Consider the following 16544-nt stretch of genomic DNA (forward strand, 5'->3'; position numbering starts at 1 on the left):
AACTCAATGTAGTATGTCAAGTTGATTCCTCTCCTCCATCTTCGTACAAGACTAACCATCACTATTACTGCACCCCGCCATAAATTCATGCACGTGCCGGTCGTCAATTCCCTTCCATAAGTCGTAGACAGAATTTCTCATCAGAAGATTCATAGGATGCTCTCGCCGCCATACAGGGTCGGCAAAGTGCTGCTGCATAACTTGCCTGACGACATCCCGAGAAACTAAAACACCAAGGCAGTTCTCTCCAAACAAGCGTCGCTCCAAAAGAAGGCCAACGGAGTGGGTATGCCATGCCAGCTTTAAAATGAACCCATAATGCTCGTGATTCAGACCGTGATTTTGCCTTGGGCAATCCGTGATTCAATCAAAATTCTACTCTCGACGCCTCTTTCGTCCCGCGTTGGATTCGTCGTCATCTTGCTCTTCCTCGCTAATGTTGCTGACTCGCCGTCGTGCCAGCGCCTTTTCGTTGCCCTTTTTGACTTGAATGTTGCATCCCTGAAGCTTCAATGCCCGTGTAAGTGCACTGCTGGGCCGCATTCCAGGAAAGTCTTTTGCAGTATAGACGTGGAAAACGTCACTCAGCACTTCGGTCAGGATTGGCATGAGCCCGCCAACGTGGAGATTCATTGGGTCGATACGCATGAGGACAAATCGTAAACGGTATCGACCGTGGGTTCGACAAGAAAGATCTGGGAAACAGAAGAAGCAACCCTCGACGTCGTGCTCGTCCTTGGCCACCGACGGCGATGCAACAAGTTGTCCCATGAGCCTCCTTGTAGTCCGTCGGTCAGGCTGGACAAGAGCCGTCTCCTCGCTCGTGCCGTCGGCATTCCAGAGTGTGCAGTGGACTACGTTTAGTGAGTACCTCAGCTCGTCTGGGTCCGACTGCCCGGTTTTGGGGTCTGTAACCAGAAGTTGGATGATTGGTGGCGGATCGATGACTCGTCGGTCGCGCTCGCCAAAGCCACAAGCTCGTGCTGCGACAGGCTGCTGCCTCACGATGAGCTTGTACTCGTATTGACTAGAGGTGCTGTTAGCAATGTTTTCCGGTCCATGGGTGACGCAGCATACTTTTTGTCTAATGATGGTCCGCGGTAGGGTAGGTTCGGTGATATTCCTGGGCCGGGATTTGCAACGGGAGGTGGTGGTGGATGTCTTTGGACCGGGACCGGAGCAGCTGGTTCAGGGTACGAGACCGGAGGACCATATGAAGGAGGACCTGGGCTGCGATGAGAGTCTATCGAAGTACGATAGGACGTATTGCTAGAAGAGTAGCTTGATGTATAGCTGGGGGATGGCAGCGCTTGGTAAGGTTGATGCTGCCTCGGGGGTGGAGGCAAAGGGTTGGCCGGTGGAAGATATGACGGCTCTGGATGGACACGTCTAACGGGTTCCGGTGGGTAGCGCCCTATTGAATCCCTTGGGAGCAGCTTGCTGTCCAAGATGGTCCTTGGCGAAGCCTGGCGTCCATATTGATGGTGCGCATGGTGTTGATGGGTCGGTTGCTGGCGAGGTGGAGAGTATGGAGGGTCCGAACGAGGTGGGGAGTAAGGGTTGGATAAGAGCAGCTTTTCGACTGGGGCAGCAGAGCGGGTCTGCGTTCGTGGCTCCGGTCTGGAGGCCGTGGTCGTTGGGAGTGAGTGGATAGAAGGTAGCGAACGTTGCGAGGGAGAGAGGAATGGCGGAATATCTGGTCGGCCAGGGTCTCGAGGAATAGAGAGGGGAGGAAGTTGGACAGGCTGGGGCAGACGGCGATAGGGATCGCCAAAATGCGGCGGCGGCGGAAAATGGGGGAGATTTTGAGTCTCGGTCATAGCCATGGCAGAATCGTCGGACGAGTTGGGAGGATGTAGCGGCGGCGGGACTGGAGGTCGGGACATACGTGTGTTGTTAGGAGTCGGCAGCAGCAGGCGATGCACGAAGCCGCATGGGGAGCTCCGCGTCGCAACAGCTGGGACGACGGCGAGCGCAGACCAAATGCCAGAGTCGGTGAGGTCGAAACAATCGTCCAGCACGGCGGCCCAGCGAGGCGGATACGGAGGTTAAAAAGGCACGAACGGGCCGCGGTGTCAAGGTTGTATCTGGATCGACATGGGCAGCGAGCGAGTCGACGCCCCTTGAGCAGCGATTCAGGATCAGTGGTAGCTTCGGCTATCCGCTACGCTCACTTTGTTCCAGGGATGCCAAAGCCTCACGCCAGACATTTGCAACAAGCTGGTAGAGCGAATGACCGGCTGTGGCACCGCTTGCCGTGATGGCCACTGCAGGGCCGGGGGAAGCGAGAGGCGGACGAGGCGGCGGCGGCGGCGGCGGCGGCAGTGGATGTTGTAGGTAGTAGAGTGCGTTGTGTGAGAGGGTGGAGAGTCGAGGGTGGTGGGCGATGGGTGGTGGGTGGGTGGACGGACGGGATTGGGATGGGATGGCTTGCCTGGCGTTCCGGCGGCAAGCCAGGATTTTTAACTCGGTTTATGCTGCTTCTACTGCTCTGGGTTTTGAGCAGCTCCAGCACACTGTCGGTGCTGCTTGGTACAGCCAGGCCAGGACGTGTGCCGGGGGTGCGTCAAACTTGGGGCACCGCCCGGGCAGCAGAGAGCTGGGACTGGGGGGTGCACTACCCGCACCTTACAGGAGCACACGCTGCTGGGCCTGTCCCGCCGGCCGGGAGAGAGGGCGCAAGGAGCCGGCGTTTCTCTTCCATTAAGACCTGTCATGCAGGTGCAGAAGCGCATTTTCGTCGCGCATCATCGAATGCTGCTTGCACTGCCTTTTTTTTTTTTTTTTTTTTTCCTCCTTTGAAATCGGACAGGCGCTGGGCAGTGTTTCGGATCGACAGATGCCGCATGTGTCACGTCCAATTGATCTGGCATGTAACTCGGTTGTAAGTGTGAGTGTGGTGGTGGTGGTGGTGGTGGTGGTAGTGGAGGTGTGGTGTCGGTGTCGGTGGCAGAGAGGCTGCCAGCACACACACAAGACCGAGAGACGAGACGAGACATGCGAGGGATGATGGAATGGTCAACATGTGTGCGACTGGCAACCAGGAATCGCTGCATCTGTCAACGGGCCCCCTTAGCTGCCGTTGATGGGTTGATTCCCTCGGCATCAACGGCCACACCAGATGCTTTGAGCAACGCCTGCATCACACCCATGTCCTGGGAGCTGTGGTGTCGCCCTCGGCACCCGCTCCCAAGCCTTATATAAGGCGGCCCACCGAAGCGCGCATGTAGACACTGGCGGTCTGCTGTCTGCTGTCGCCATGTCTCGAACTTCATGTCCTGTGCGACGCTCGCGCGGAAGCCTGCCTCTGGGGGGAGAAAAACGTCTCGCTTTATGCTTGTCGTCGACGACTCTCCCTCGTCCCGGATGCGGCGAGGGCACCATGACTGGAATGAAGCTCTTGATAGCGTTTGTGTGACGCGGGCGGGTGTGGCGGTGGACCTTTGATGCATGCGTTTGCTCGTTTCGCTTGCGTCCAGAGGCCCGGCGACGATCAACGCCTTTGCCGCAACATTTGACGACGACTCGACGAGTCTGTCATGTGAGGATCCCTCCCTTGATCATCTCCGTGATCCCTGACCCGGGAGAAGCTGCAAGCCCAGGACGTGAACCGGGGACCGGCCGATAGTAACAGGAAGCTTCTCCGCTTGCGTATTCCGAGGTCCCTGGCTTCAATAGACGGCGTGCTGGCATTTTGTCGCAGATCGGGCCGGATCAGAGCGGGTCCAAGGATGTCGACTCTTTTGGTGGTGATGTGATGCGGGGACGTCAGGTCAACAGGTTCCGTCGGGTTTGGTTTGGTTTGGCTTGGTGGAGGTGCGGGACGTGGCGAGGCGTTCGGGCCATGTCGACCCTAGCGTGAGCTTATTGTCATGAATCACCCAGACCAAAACCAGGAACCAGGCTTGACACCCCATGGATGGCATCTTCCGCGACATGGTCCTCCTCCGACTGCCGACCACTTTGTCCAGAGAGCCGCATGAGTGGAGAGACACTCCGCCATGTGCGTATGCTTAATCACTGCTTACAGTCAATGTGACTGCTCCTCCAGAACTGGCATTGCCGAAAGCCCTTGGTCCCACACGCAAAGTCAATACTGCACACATCGAGTCCCGTCAGCCATGTTCGGATATAAAGCCCTCGACTGAGTCCGCTTCATCAAAACAGTAGTCAGTGACGCGTCGAAAACGAGTCACTCGTTGGAACGGCAAGTCCAATACATGAGAGAATTTATCTCTTGCCGTTGCGGATGATGCCACCTTGTCCGCCAAAAGCTGACAGGGCCATTGTCAATTCTGTCGGTTGATGTCAACTGATTTCATGTCGCGCATCCTAGGGTTATATTTGTCTTGGTCGTTTGCAGGGGCAAAGACGTCTTCGTGACTTGAGTCGATCACCTTTGCTTCAGATCTCCCGATCCCTGACACCTGGTCTTCGCGGCCAGTTCCGCCGCTCTCTAGGCGTAACTAACCTAAGCACAAACCCCGGACTCGGCGAGTTGACGAGTGGTCGTGATTTGAGCACGCTGTTAGGCTGGAAATTTCGGAATTGACCGTAGGATTAGCATGCCGCTGCTCCGATTCCCGGGTTCTTGTCAACCCAGCTTTTGGTTGAACTCGTCTCCATCTCGATTTTGTCGACCAAGTGCCAAGCTCCCATTCTTGTCACTGCGGAATGTATACACTGCAAGATTTCTGAATTTTTCATTATTCCGCGCCTCTTGAATATTAAGGTCGAGAGTCATTCATTTACCTGATTGACTAACCCCGCCGGGCTACAAATCGACGAATCAATTTTTCCGTTGCCAAACAAAATCGAAAAAGTCGCAATACGCTCCTTGTAACGAAGGAAATCGCGGATCGGGAGCAGCACGTCAACTTCCATGACGCAGGAGCGCGGGCAACAACAAACGTCGCTGGCTAAGCCCAAGAAAAAAGTCTGTCAAGTTCCCGTCCGTTGTCGACGACGCAATTCGGCCCAACGTACCGTCCTTCCATCCAGGTTCTCCATCAGGGTTGCGGGCTTGATCAACCCAAACAGTCGCTGCCGATCCAATATATTAGATCTTTGGCACTGGCTTTGTGATTTTTACCCCCCGCACATGCTGCCTTTGGGGTTTAGTCATGTCGGCATTTCTGAAAGACGTTTGTCCGACAAACTGGACTTGGCCGTAGTTTGGAGCCCTCCGCTGCTGACTGATGGAGACGGGAATCAAAAAAGGCTCGAGGGAGGAAGATACGCAACTAAGAATCATGCCCGGCGGAGATCGACATCCTTTGCATAGTGGGTTCCTGGAGGTTGGTTACTCTGTCCTGAAACTTTAAATTCGTGTTCGATGCCCTTGCGAATGCCGAATCAAATCCCGCCGCGGACTTTTGGAAACTTTGCAACTGTTGTCCGAGACCAATGTCATTGCGACTAAAAAGGGGTTGGATTATGGTGATCTATCACGATTCTTTCGATGAATATTCGTATCTCTTACTTTCGACTTTACTCATCAAATACCTTTTCAAACCATCCTCTCGTCGGCACCTTTTTTGTCGTTCGAGAACGAGATCCCTCAGTGCTCGATCTCCTCGCTCGTACAGACTTTGTCCATTACTAAGGAAAGGTATCCAGGCCATTCCACACGCATTTGAAACATGGCCACGAACAATGGCAGTTGAAGGCGATCTCCCGCTTTCTTTGACCGAAGCCTTACTAATACAGCAGTCTGAGATGAGCCCATCACCAAGTCTCCCGCGAGTTCATTTCTAAGGATAATTTTTGCGAGTGATTCGGGAATAGAAACACAACCAGACTTCCTTGAAGGTAGCATTCAAAGGGAATAGGCATCGACGCAACTGGTGTTTCTTGACTAGTTGTTAGGCTTCAGCTATGTAGACTTGAGTGATTGACGAAAACAGTATGCCAGAACTGTCAAGTACCCAACAGCATCGTAAAGCTTCATCCTGGTCAATGCCCTCCGTCTTTCGAACTGCTTGTAGTCATTGATCAGTCGACTTCGATGCCGTACTCGTTTACATGCCGTGCGAATACAACGACCCAAAGTCTCATGGTTCACGTCCCCCACACCGCCATCAAACATGAACACCAACTAGATGTAGTCTCGTAAGCAAACCAGCACAATGATAAAGGCAATGGAATAACCAAGCAGCGTCGATTTTATCCAACCCTTCCCCACAAGCAAGGAATAAACCTTGCAAACGAGACCGAAAATGCCAGCCTCTCAGACTTTCCCTTGTCATTGTGCTTCTCTTGCTGTACGAAAACGATAATGAGCCTTTGGGTCGAATTTGCACTTGTCGGGACAATGCAACCGCGCGCTTGTGCGTCTGCCGGCAGTTTCGGGCCAGTATTGTACCGTCTCCCCTTTTCACTCTGTGACAGCGAAGCCCTTAAAGAGCGCGATAAGTGTAGCAAAACTTCAGACCGCTTTCTGTCATTCAAATCGACTGGTACTTGCCAACACCCTCCAGCTTGCCTCTCTGCTGCTTTTTCTCCAGCTCATCCGCTCTGCCATCCGGAAAAGTTGACGGAATGCTTCGCCCGTAAATTAATCCCTGCAGCTTCGGCACCGCTGAGCGTCTTTTCATCTATCAATTTCACCTCTTGCGCCCCCAGACGGCCGCGCGGCAAATCATCTCCTTCCCTCGTTCGCCCGTCAGGCATCGAAATGCAAAATGGCGTGGTGCCATGTCGATCCAAATACGCGCATGGGCGACGTGGTCGACGGCCAATCGGAGTACTCTCACTTGCCTCCTTGCCCGACTGGACAACGGCCGATTATTTTGGTTCGGTGCGTTTGGCTTTCGCTGCTATCCGGGGCATGTGGGTGCGCCCGCTGGTAGGGGGTTAGGTGGCTGTGGATGATTAGTCTAAGAGTGAGTGTACTTTGTCCGCAGCTCTGGGTGCAATAGGGATAGGGTTAGACATGGCTGCTTGATGAAATGTGAGCTGTCTCTTAGTCCCGCGCGACCTGATCGACGGCTGACAGGTTGGTGACCTCATCGTGGGAGGAGCCATAAGAACGAATTTGGACAAGACAGACATCGACGACAAATCGACTCCGCTGTTGCATAAATGATCTAACGGCGTTGCATCAGCCAAACAATCAAGAACTACCACGGACCGGGACAAAGCTCCGCAGCTATGCAAGGTTGTTTGAACAAAGTTTGCGCTTGCCCTTGGGGCACGCTCGTGATTGTGCTCACGCTCGTCTTCTATTCGTCCAGATGTTCTCAGCTCTCTACCTAGCCCTCGCCACCTTCAGCGTCCGATTCGCCCGACCCGCCGTCGTACTCGACTGGTTTGTTCCGCGTCTTTGCTCTAGCAGCGTCGGCTTCAGGGCCCTGAGTGGCTGCGACGCCCTTGGAGCTCAAGTATAGGAAAAATGGTTCTCTGTAACCGTCAATGTGGGCAAAGAAGGCATTGAACCTACGGTTGTTAGCACTTGATATGGAACTGGACATGTCCAGCGCTTACTGGTTGCTCTCTTCTTCCTCACGAAAGATTCTGTCATAAATCTCCCGCTGCTTGAACTCTTGAATTTCGTTTTCCCACTTGGAGAAATCAATCTTCTCGCGCCCAAACTTTTCCGCGGCTTTGGCATTGTAAGAGTCGAAGACGGGCCTCTCCAGCAACAGGCCAAGACCTGGGACTTTGGGAATGGCTACCTCGACATCGCCAAAAGTCTCGCGGATCCGATCCACGGGACAGCCACAACGTACCACAAGAGCCGCCATTCCAACCATTTTGCGAATCTGATGCATCATGAAACTCTGACCGTGGACCTTGAGACTGATCCACTCAGTGTTCGCAATGATGATTGGCTTTTCAGCGGCCTTGAAACTCTTGATGTGACGTTTTGCAGAGGCGTCCTTGAATGTCTTGCGCACTGTGTAGTTGTGGTAGTTTCGAGTACCTACGTAGGCGTCGAGCGCTGCACGCAGGCGTTCCAGGCGCTTCTCGGGAATACGGTATGCTTTCTTCGCTTCCATGTAGAGGGCCTTGACCTTTTTGACTGCGCTCTCGATAGCGCGCTTCTGGGCCAGCGTCAGGCGGTTGGGATCCACGGGCGGTAAGTCGTCTTCTGCAGACGGGTTGGGTTTGTCATCAATTAGCTGTACTTCGTCCTTGGATGTCTCGACAGCCTTATCCTGAGTTGCGTCAACGTCCATCGACTCGGCAGAGCTCTGTGCTGCTTCAGCAGTTTGCTTCGGACCCTGTCCATTAATCACAATGGCGGCTTCTTCCGTCTTCTCATTCGGATCCACAGCAGTGCTCGTTTCGCCAGCAACCTTGACCGGCTGTCCCACGTCCGCTGCGTCTTCTGCGGCCGCCTCGTTATTTTCTTCGTTGGGGGCTTCTGGACCAGTTTCCGATTCCCACAACACCCTCTCGACGAGCTCCCGCACCCACGGCTTCATTTGCTCGAGTGCAGGCTTGATGTACTTTTCGTCCACTTCACTCCAGTAGTTTGCGACCTCTTCTTGTCGAGACTCGTACCCTTCTCGGTCACCGACCTCGTCGGCCAACTCGACCAGTCTCTTTCCCATGAAGCTTTGTGGATGCGGAGGGAGGAATGAGTAGGTAGGAATGAGATATTCGTACCACCGCGAGTCGACGGCTTGGTATGCGCTGAAGCTTCCTGTAGTCCGCTCGATGCCCCACACGCGAATCTGGGATGAGAGGTGGCTGTTGATTTTTTCCACAATGTTCTCGTCCTCGATGATGAGCTTCAAAGAGATGACGTTTCCAGCAGCATGGACGCCCTTGTCAGTTCTTGCGCAACGAACGAGGGCCGACTTCTTTGGGTCGTTCGCGTTGGCTTTTGAGATTGCTCCCGCCTTGACAAAGGCCGCGAAGAGGTCACCTTCAATGGTCTTTTGGTCAGGCATGCTAGCGCCGCGTCAGTCCAGGCTGAGAGAAGGTTCATCCTGCACACTCACACTTGCATGCCCTTGTAACCAGAGCCAGAGTATCCCATCATGACTGCGACCTTTCTCTTCGGTCTCCGCTCCTCCTCGTCGATTTCATCCTTGGAGAATTTGACGGCGTAGACTGGATCATCGGTTTTGCCTTCAGCCTCTAACCTCTGGCGCTTCGCCTGGGCCTCTTCGTTGCGCTGGCGCTTGTCTGGTTGTTCGCGACTTGCAATCAGTTAGCTGCGCGTATGTTGATGGAGGGATTAAGCGTACAAATATTCTCCTCTTCCAATATCCTTTCTCTTATTTCGTTGACCAGACTTGTCAAAGCCCTTCTTCTGCTGCCACTTTCGTTTGTTGCCTCTTGTGCCGGCATCGCGATACTGCTGTTTACCCTCGTCTGCGGGTGCGCTGGCAGAGGATTCTGCCGAGCCCTGCAAAGGTTGAGTAGCTGATGGGGCATCCATCGCGGGCGAGGGGTTAGTCTCGCTGGATTCTTGGGCCATGATGAGGCTTTGAAGGACATGGAGGCGAAAATGGTGGACGAGGATTCGACGTCGTGAAATTCAGAAACTAAGGCCGGCTAATCGCCGGGATCTTCACGGCACGCGCGCACGTGCCAACGGGACGAACTTCCCTCCCCCGGCTTTGTGGATCCCGTCTCCTCTTCATCATCTTCGGGTCGCGACACTTCACTCCCAGCCTTATCCCCCCGCCGCCGACTGCGATCCTTTGCGCCTCGGCTGACAGATGGTGGGCGCATCTGCAACCTGCAAGCGCTGATTATCCAGCCATGGAGATTGCCAAGGTCCTCGTCCGAACCGTTGCCCGCGTCTTTTACGACACTGAGCAGATCATCGTCGTCGATGCCCTGGTCAACCATGGCGCGTACGTGGGGCCTGCATGCTCCGGATCACCTCACTAGACGCTTATGCGGATGGCAGGATCTCTGCGGTTGACCTCTCTCTCGTCATGGACGAAGGCAAGAATCACAAAAAGGTCCAGAAGTACTGCGCGAAGCTGAGGGAAGGAGGTCTTGTCTCTGTGTACGACTTTTTGCGCACTATCATGAAACCCAAGCTGACAAGCCTAACAGCTATGTTCGCTCGGAAACCCGCGAGGGCGCACAAAAGCCAATCAATCGAGAATACTACTTCATCGACTACCGGCGCGCGGTCGACTGCATCAAATACCGTATCCATATGCTCGATGAGAAGATCAAAGCGATTTCGAAGCCGACACAGGAAAAGAAGGATTTTAATTGCCTACGATGCGGGTCACAATGGACTATGATGGAAATCATCGACCATCCCGATCCCTTGGGAAGGGCCAGCGGTTTCCTTTGCAAGCGCTGCCATTCCCCGCTTCAGTCGCGAAATCACGACGAGGAGGCCGAGCCAGAGGCGGACGACACGCCGGCCAAGTTCAATAAACAATTCAAGCCTTTGTTGGACATTCTTCAGCAGATAGATTCGGCAACTGTACCGGCGGTTTCTGGTGAGGAAGCGGTCGCCAATGCCAAGCCTGTTCCTCGCGACGAGCAAGTCAATCCCGCTCAAAAGACCGAAGTTGTCCAAGATGAGAAGCTGCGGCCAACCGCCGTCAAGGGTCTCCAGACTGGGCCTGACAAGGTCGAGATTACCATTTCGACTGAAGAAGAGAACACGGCTGCGGAGAGGGCCAAGATTGCGGAGCAAAAGGCGAAGATTGCAGCTTCTAATGAGCTTCCTGTTTGGGCCACACACTCGACAGTTGGAGGTGAAGCAGCTCCCGCTGGCACTAATGGTACAAATGCCTCGTCGATCGAGCAACTTAATGGGAGTGCAGACACGGAGGAAAAGAAGGCCAGCAACGCCGACTTGGATGCTTACTTTGCTGCCTTGAAACAAGAGCAGGAGAGGGCGGCTCAAAAGGACGACGAAGAAGATGAGGAAGAGGACGATGAAGATGAATTCGAAGACGTCGTAACCCCGTCGGCTCCAGCGACGGATGGACAGCCAGAGTCGAAGCGGGTGAAGACGGAGGAATCTGCCGCCCCGACACCTCTGATATCATCTGCCGCAGCAGCATCTTCAGCGCAGCCTTCCGGCGACGAGTCTGATGCGGATGAGTTTGAAGATGCCCTTTAATTGCATAGGATGGAGTCTGTTGCATTTACTGGCGCCGGGGATTAGTAAAATCGTTTAGAGTATACATTTTTTTCAGTTAGAAAAATCGCAGCGTGTGGGTTGACATGAAGTATTTGTGCATGTGAGTGCTGTTGAGTTGGAGAGCTTCCCGCGGTGTGGACTTGGACCGGGCAAGCTTCCCATCCACCCCACCACCCGCATCTCGCCAACGTCCGCATCAATTCTCCGGCAATCAACCGCAGACATACGTCGACAGCGCCGACACAACCCCACCGCCACGTCCTTGCATGGCCTTCTGCTCTCTTGGACCATTGAATACTCCTCCCGTCATCTAGCATGGCCGCAAACTCGGGCGACCTATCGGCCTTGCTGGCGCGACTGGACCTTGACGATGGAAACGCCGACCACGACAAAATCCTCCAGGCCGTAAACACCCATCTCGCAAAGTCCAAGAATGATGTCAACCTCCAGCACATGCGCTCCGTCGCTCTTCTGAAGCTCGATAGATTTGACGATGCCTTGCGCCAGTTTGAACAAGGTGGAGATAAGCTCAAGCAAAAGGCGCCGCTTGAGTACGCGTACGCGCTCTACAAGACGGGCAAGCTGGAAGAGGCGTCAAAGGTGGCCAGTGGCAACAGCGGAAGAGGAATCAACCATGTTCTGGCGCAGGCGACCTATCGCGCAGAGGACTTTCAATCCGCTAGCAACGTATACCAGAAGCTCGCATCGCGGCCGCAAGACGGGCAGGCCTTTGAAAGCCCCAACGACATCAACATCAACAGCCTTGCTGTCGACGCGCAACTCCACTGGCAATCGGATGGCGGTCTTTCTAAAAAGAACAAGCTTGGGAGGGAGGACATGGAGGCATTTGAGACTGCGTACAACGCCGCGTGCTTTAGCATCTCGAGAGGAGAGCTTGCGCAGGCGGAGGTGCTGCTGAAACGTGCCAGGGATCTTTGCTTGGCCTCTGATCTCAGCGAGGAGGACAAGAAGGCCGAATTGATGCCCATTGTGGTTCAGCAAATATACCTGTTGAATCAGCTGCGAAGGACGGACGAGGCCGAGAAATTGGCGGCCGAGGTGTCGATCCCAGAGTATGTCGCTCGAGGATGTTTGATCGCGAGTGCTGATTATTTGCAGAGTGCCAGATGCATCGACGAGACACATTGCACAAATGAACGGATTTGCGTCGTCGGGCCAGATGGAAAACCCCTACTTGTCGAAACGCAAGCTGGAATCTACCTCTCATCTTCCCCGAAACGACAGATTATTTGCCTTTCAACAATCTCTCATGGACCACAACAATTACATTACCGAGCTGCAGTCAAACAAGCATGAGGGTGTCGCACGCTCAACACTATCCAAGATTTCTACGCAGCCGACATCAACAACCTCTTTTGCTACCAACGCCCTTTCTGTGTTGAATGCCGCCGCAAACACCAAGGGTCTGAGCGGAAGGTCGGCAATTAAGCAACTTCTCCCTCTGGTTCACAGAAGACCACGAGATGTAGGTCTGGCTCTGACAGTCGTGCAACTTTACTGCCAAGAGTCAAACTACGGTGCCGCAACACCACTGCTAGAAAACTTTCTCAAGCGCCTCGAGGACTCGGCCGAAGCTAGAGACCACGATGTACGCTTTTCACCAGGCCTCGTGGCCGCGCAGGTAGCCCTCTACGCAAAGGCAGGCCGGAAAGCTGCCGTCCGCAGCGAGTTGGCCAAGGCCACGGACTACTGGCGTCAACAGACCAAGAACCCCCCAGTCTCACTCTTGATGGCCGCAGGAATCTACTTGATTGAGTCTCACCAGCCAGAGGACCTCGAAAAGGCGGGAGAAATCTTTTCCAGCCTCCTCGAAAACGACGCCAACAACCACGCTGCCGCCGCCGGTCTGGTCGCTGCGTATGCCACTACTCACCCGGAGAAGATTTCGCCGGCGCAGCTGGACAAGTTGACGCCCGTCCCCCGTCTCATTGCCGACGTCGATGTCGACGCGCTAGAAGCTGCCGGCATCGCGACGCCGCCGCACCTCCAATCTGCGGCCAAGCGTTCGGCGCCTAAGGAGAAGGAGCAGCCTGCCAAGAAGAAGAAGATCAGGCAGAGCAGGATACCCAAGGACTTTGACCCGGACAAGAAGGTGGACCCCGAGAGGTGGCTGCCGATGAAGGATAGGAGTTACTATCGTCCGAAGGGGAAGAGGGGCAAGAAGAGGGATGCGGGGCTCACGCAGGGTGGGTTTGTAGAGGAGCCGAAGACTAACCAGGCGCAAGTTAGTGGCGGAGGTGGAGGTGGAGGCCAAGGAAAGAAGAAGAAGAAGGGTAGGAAATAGATCGTTGAAAAGTTGTGACGGCTGCTTGTAGAAGATTCATACCACGCAGCTGACGAAAAAAAAAAAAAAAAATCACCCGAGATTTGGTCTACTTAAATATTGCGTTGCGACGGTGGAACTTTTGGCATGCTTTCAATCTCATCAGGTTCTCTTGATGTAGCTGGCTCAGGGACAATACTACGGGTAAGTGAGTCAAATTCTGCAGAAGTTCTTTTTGCTGATCACGTTCTCAGGGCTCGAGGTCATGGCGTTTCTTCAGCTATTTTCAACGTGGCTGCATAGAGCGTCGGAGGCTTGGTGACAGAAGTCGTGGCACACACAACAGTGCGCGGTAGAGCGCAGACTGGGAGCATTAACACGCGCGAACAGATCATCTATGTGTCCATAGCGGACAGCAACAAGGAGCATTCAAGGCCCAGCTCGCGGGAACCCAGTGTGTGCCACGTCTTTTGGCACCGAGCCTTGATCCTTCGGTCGGGCACGGCCTTGAACCCATCGAGCGCGAACCTAATCTCCCATGGCCTGCCTTGGTTTAGACTTAACCGCCAGTATCTTGTATCTATACAGGACCTGTTAGGTAGGTGGGCGGCACCTGCTCGGCCAACATATGCGTTGTCGCTCCTGCCCGCTGTACTTCGATTTACCAGTTCCTGATGATGCACCTCGGCTTGAAGACTGCATCAATGCTGTCAAGGTGTTGTTGGCCAGGCAGTCGTCGCACCTTCGTCCATCTTTGGCGTCGTTGCTGCCTCGCGGTGGGTTTCGTCGTGTTTTTTTTTTTTTTTTATTTTTTTTTTTCAGAAAAAGTCGGCGTTTGTTCTGGGACACATCGTGGCGAGGTTTAAGGGACGTTGTTGGAGGGAGGAACAACCTAGAAGCCACCGGGGTAGATTTCGCGGTCTGTGTCGCCAACGGGACGGGAGGAACAACAGAGCAATCGAACGGAACCCAAAAGGCGCAAAAAAAAAAAAAAAATTCTTGACGCAACATCACAACCATTTCACCATTACCTCTTGCACTTCTACATCCAGGCCTACGCCGCTCGCCGTCCGCCCACTTCCACGCTTTTTGACCTCTGATCACGACCACCACTACGACATTTCTGCAGTGCACAGATCGATTGATAACAAATATTTTGTCCTGATACAAGCCGGCGGAAGACGAAGGAGAGAGTTTTGCAGCGAGCATGCACCCTCGGCTTTCCCATCACTCTCACTGTCCGGCTGTTGGAGACATGCAGGGCAAGATCTTGAAATCGATCCGCGAGCTCGTCGAGGAGACGCACCAGAAAAAGAAGTTTTAGGTGAGCGATCGCGTCGACATCACTCGTCTCACGCCCGAGGAGAGGAAAGAACAGATCTGGAAGCCCGTGTGGCACAAGAAGGGGCTCGTGCTCACCAGGGAAATGTACGACACAATTGGCAACGTCGTCAACTTTGACGTGACCATCAAGCCCCCCAATGATTTTGATGAACGCCTCACCCAGCTGCTCCAATCCTGGCGTACCTACGTCATGGAATGCTTCATCCGCGCGGCCGAGGCCTACGTGGTGCTGAAGCTGCTTCCCAGGGTGAGGCCTGAGGTCGAAGTCGACGAAATTTGGGAGGGTGTGACGATCTACTCGCAATGGAAGCGCCTGCCGCATGAGCGCAACATTACCGTTCCCGACATTGCCGATCTGCCTGTTTGGTCCTCCAAGGCGTCAAGTAACCGCAAGAGAGCCGAACCGACCGGTCACCCGATGGTCTCGATCGATGACACTATCCAGGGCTAGGCTCGGATCCGGACCTCTTTCACCGAGCTGTGGAGCGGCCTTTAGATCTCTCGTGCCGGCGTGGTCGGTGGATAGAAATTCGGCGGTTTTCTCCAGAAATTCGGAGCTTCGGTGTGCAGTGGGCTCCCTTTTCTTTGGTACTGCACTTGGAAGCAGTCCTACTCAAGGCAGTGGTTGCTTGATAAGGTTAATAGTTTCAGTGATTGGAATTGCATGCTTATGAATGCTCCCCCTCTGCGTCTATACTTCATGTCAACGCGTTTGCAACTCAGCCTGCATTCCTCTTGTGGCTCTCTCATATGTCTCCACCATGGAAGAAACTAGTATTACAATAGCAGCGCGAGAAGTGATTTTCAGAGACGTCTACATATGATCAAAACAAAACTAATCATTCTTCGCCACTGTAGAGCAGCCTCGCGCATCAATGAAGCAGATAATGAGCAAAATTGTACTAGAACCTATGCGGCCATTGTTGCATTTGTCTATCTTACGTACGTCTCATGTGCATCTCGTGCCCTTGTGATCCACCGGTCACTAAATGTTACCAATGTGGGAAGCAAACATAGTTACTTTATATCAAATGTGTAGAATGCAAGGGCCTTTGTGAATTATCAAGCTACCATTCCAACTTCACTGTATATATGTGAGTGTAAACTGAAGCACGCAGAATCGTTCGCCATGGAGATGCCGCAGCTCTGTTTTTTACCCAATCCAGTCCAGCCTTCAGTGCACCTTTTGCCCTCCTTTCGCCCATATCTCCCTCACCTGTTTTGGGGTATTGCTCAATGACATCCTAGATCTCCTTCCCAGCTTCGGAGTGAATCCTTGATGTAGTCCAAATCAGATAAGTCGTCAGTCGTGAAGTCGTTTTGGCCTTGTTTCCCGCCGATTCCGGGCCCTTTTTTTTGTGCACCTTTTGCCCATGTGTCCTTCAACTTTTTGTGACATTGTTGAATCGCATCCCAGTCCTACTTCTTTCCCAATCCTGTCCTGCCTCTTCTGTGTCTCATGCCTGTTCCTCCTTCATTTTTTCTTTTGGAGACATTGGTCGATGATATCCCAGTCCTGTCTTTTGTGCACCTCTGACCATGTCTCTTTCACTTTTCGCGGCATTGTTTAATGACAAGCCATGTGTCGCACTTTGAGCCCGTCCAGTAAATCTACTGTTCAAATTCCGTCTGTCGCATTTGAGCCTTGTTGAAGTGTGACGTGTGTGTACGTATGTACGCGTCTAAGGACCATCTTCGTCCCAATCGTCCGATTGAGGCAGGAAGAATCTTCCAAGCTGAACAGGAAACGTAGTCCCCATGGATTCCAGGAGCAGTTTAAATTTGCGGAACATTGCCATGGTCTTGGAATGAAGGCTTTCGGGCCCGTGTCCCTCTCCA

General features: G+C 53.6%; 6 protein-coding genes across 6 annotated transcripts; 3 read left to right on the top strand and 3 right to left on the bottom strand.

The window, feature by feature from the left end:
• Positions 1-180: 180 nt before the first annotated feature.
• IWZ02DRAFT_295210 (velvet factor-domain-containing protein) lies at positions 181-2153 on the bottom strand. Its single transcript, XM_066763849.1, has 2 exons — positions 1078-2153; positions 181-1027 (listed from the first exon to the last, which is right to left on the bottom strand). The coding sequence occupies exons 1-2, from the start codon at positions 1884-1886 to the stop codon at positions 376-378; spliced, it is 1461 nt and encodes a 486-aa protein (XP_066621716.1). The 5' UTR covers positions 1887-2153; the 3' UTR covers positions 181-375.
• IWZ02DRAFT_295204 (uncharacterized protein) lies at positions 2154-3071 on the top strand. Its single transcript, XM_066763848.1, has one exon. The coding sequence runs from the start codon at positions 2421-2423 to the stop codon at positions 2886-2888; it is 468 nt and encodes a 155-aa protein (XP_066621717.1). The 5' UTR covers positions 2154-2420; the 3' UTR covers positions 2889-3071.
• Positions 3072-7253: 4182 nt separating this feature from the next.
• On the bottom strand, positions 7254-9394 carry IWZ02DRAFT_379205 (pseudouridine synthase; the record flags this gene model as incomplete). Its single annotated transcript, XM_066765027.1, has 4 exons — positions 7254-7437; positions 7486-8901; positions 8952-9152; positions 9201-9394. 4 exons carry the CDS (start codon positions 9392-9394, stop codon positions 7254-7256), a joined length of 1995 nt encoding a protein of 664 aa, XP_066621718.1.
• Positions 9395-9610: 216 nt separating this feature from the next.
• On the top strand, positions 9611-11159 carry IWZ02DRAFT_454360 (uncharacterized protein). The gene is made up of 3 exons (XM_066767713.1): positions 9611-9815; positions 9872-9973; positions 10024-11159. Exons 1-3 carry the CDS (start codon positions 9721-9723, stop codon positions 11054-11056), a joined length of 1230 nt encoding a protein of 409 aa, XP_066621719.1. The 5' UTR covers positions 9611-9720; the 3' UTR covers positions 11057-11159.
• A 91-nt stretch (positions 11160-11250) lies between these two features.
• On the top strand, positions 11251-13694 carry IWZ02DRAFT_295285 (uncharacterized protein). The gene is made up of 3 exons (XM_066763851.1): positions 11251-12150; positions 12197-13565; positions 13616-13694. Exons 1-2 carry the CDS (start codon positions 11393-11395, stop codon positions 13380-13382), a joined length of 1944 nt encoding a protein of 647 aa, XP_066621720.1. The 5' UTR covers positions 11251-11392; the 3' UTR covers positions 13383-13565; positions 13616-13694.
• Positions 13670-14679, bottom strand: IWZ02DRAFT_295282 (uncharacterized protein). Its single transcript, XM_066763850.1, has one exon. The coding sequence runs from the start codon at positions 14568-14570 to the stop codon at positions 13956-13958; it is 615 nt and encodes a 204-aa protein (XP_066621721.1). The 5' UTR covers positions 14571-14679; the 3' UTR covers positions 13670-13955.
• Between the last annotated feature and the right edge of the window lie 1865 nt (positions 14680-16544).

Source organism: Phyllosticta citriasiana (assembly GCF_038021145.1).
Source record: "Phyllosticta citriasiana strain CBS 120426 chromosome Unknown IWZ02scaffold_8, whole genome shotgun sequence".
NCBI classification, from domain to species: Eukaryota; Fungi; Ascomycota; class Dothideomycetes; order Botryosphaeriales; family Phyllostictaceae; genus Phyllosticta; species Phyllosticta citriasiana.

Bases quoted from the DNA above. Each gene is read 5' to 3' on its own strand.
- IWZ02DRAFT_295210 (XM_066763849.1), bottom strand. From the start codon at position 1,886: ATGTCCCGACCTCCAGTCCCGCCGCCGCTACATCCTCCCAACTCGTCC. The intron at 1,028-1,077 runs GTATGCTGCGTC...CAGCACCTCTAG, and splicing joins GGACCATCATTAGACAAAAA to TCAATACGAGTACAAGCTCA.
- IWZ02DRAFT_295204 (XM_066763848.1), top strand. From the start codon at position 2,421: ATGGGATGGCTTGCCTGGCGTTCCGGCGGCAAGCCAGGATTTTTAACT.
- IWZ02DRAFT_454360 (XM_066767713.1), top strand. From the start codon at position 9,721: ATGGAGATTGCCAAGGTCCTCGTCCGAACCGTTGCCCGCGTCTTTTAC. The intron at 9,816-9,871 runs GTACGTGGGGCC...TGCGGATGGCAG, and splicing joins GCCCTGGTCAACCATGGCGC to GATCTCTGCGGTTGACCTCT. The intron at 9,974-10,023 runs GTACGACTTTTT...CAAGCCTAACAG, and splicing joins GAAGGAGGTCTTGTCTCTGT to CTATGTTCGCTCGGAAACCC.
- IWZ02DRAFT_295285 (XM_066763851.1), top strand. From the start codon at position 11,393: ATGGCCGCAAACTCGGGCGACCTATCGGCCTTGCTGGCGCGACTGGAC. The intron at 12,151-12,196 runs GTATGTCGCTCG...GATTATTTGCAG, and splicing joins GCCGAGGTGTCGATCCCAGA to AGTGCCAGATGCATCGACGA.
- IWZ02DRAFT_295282 (XM_066763850.1), bottom strand. From the start codon at position 14,570: ATGCTCGCTGCAAAACTCTCTCCTTCGTCTTCCGCCGGCTTGTATCAG.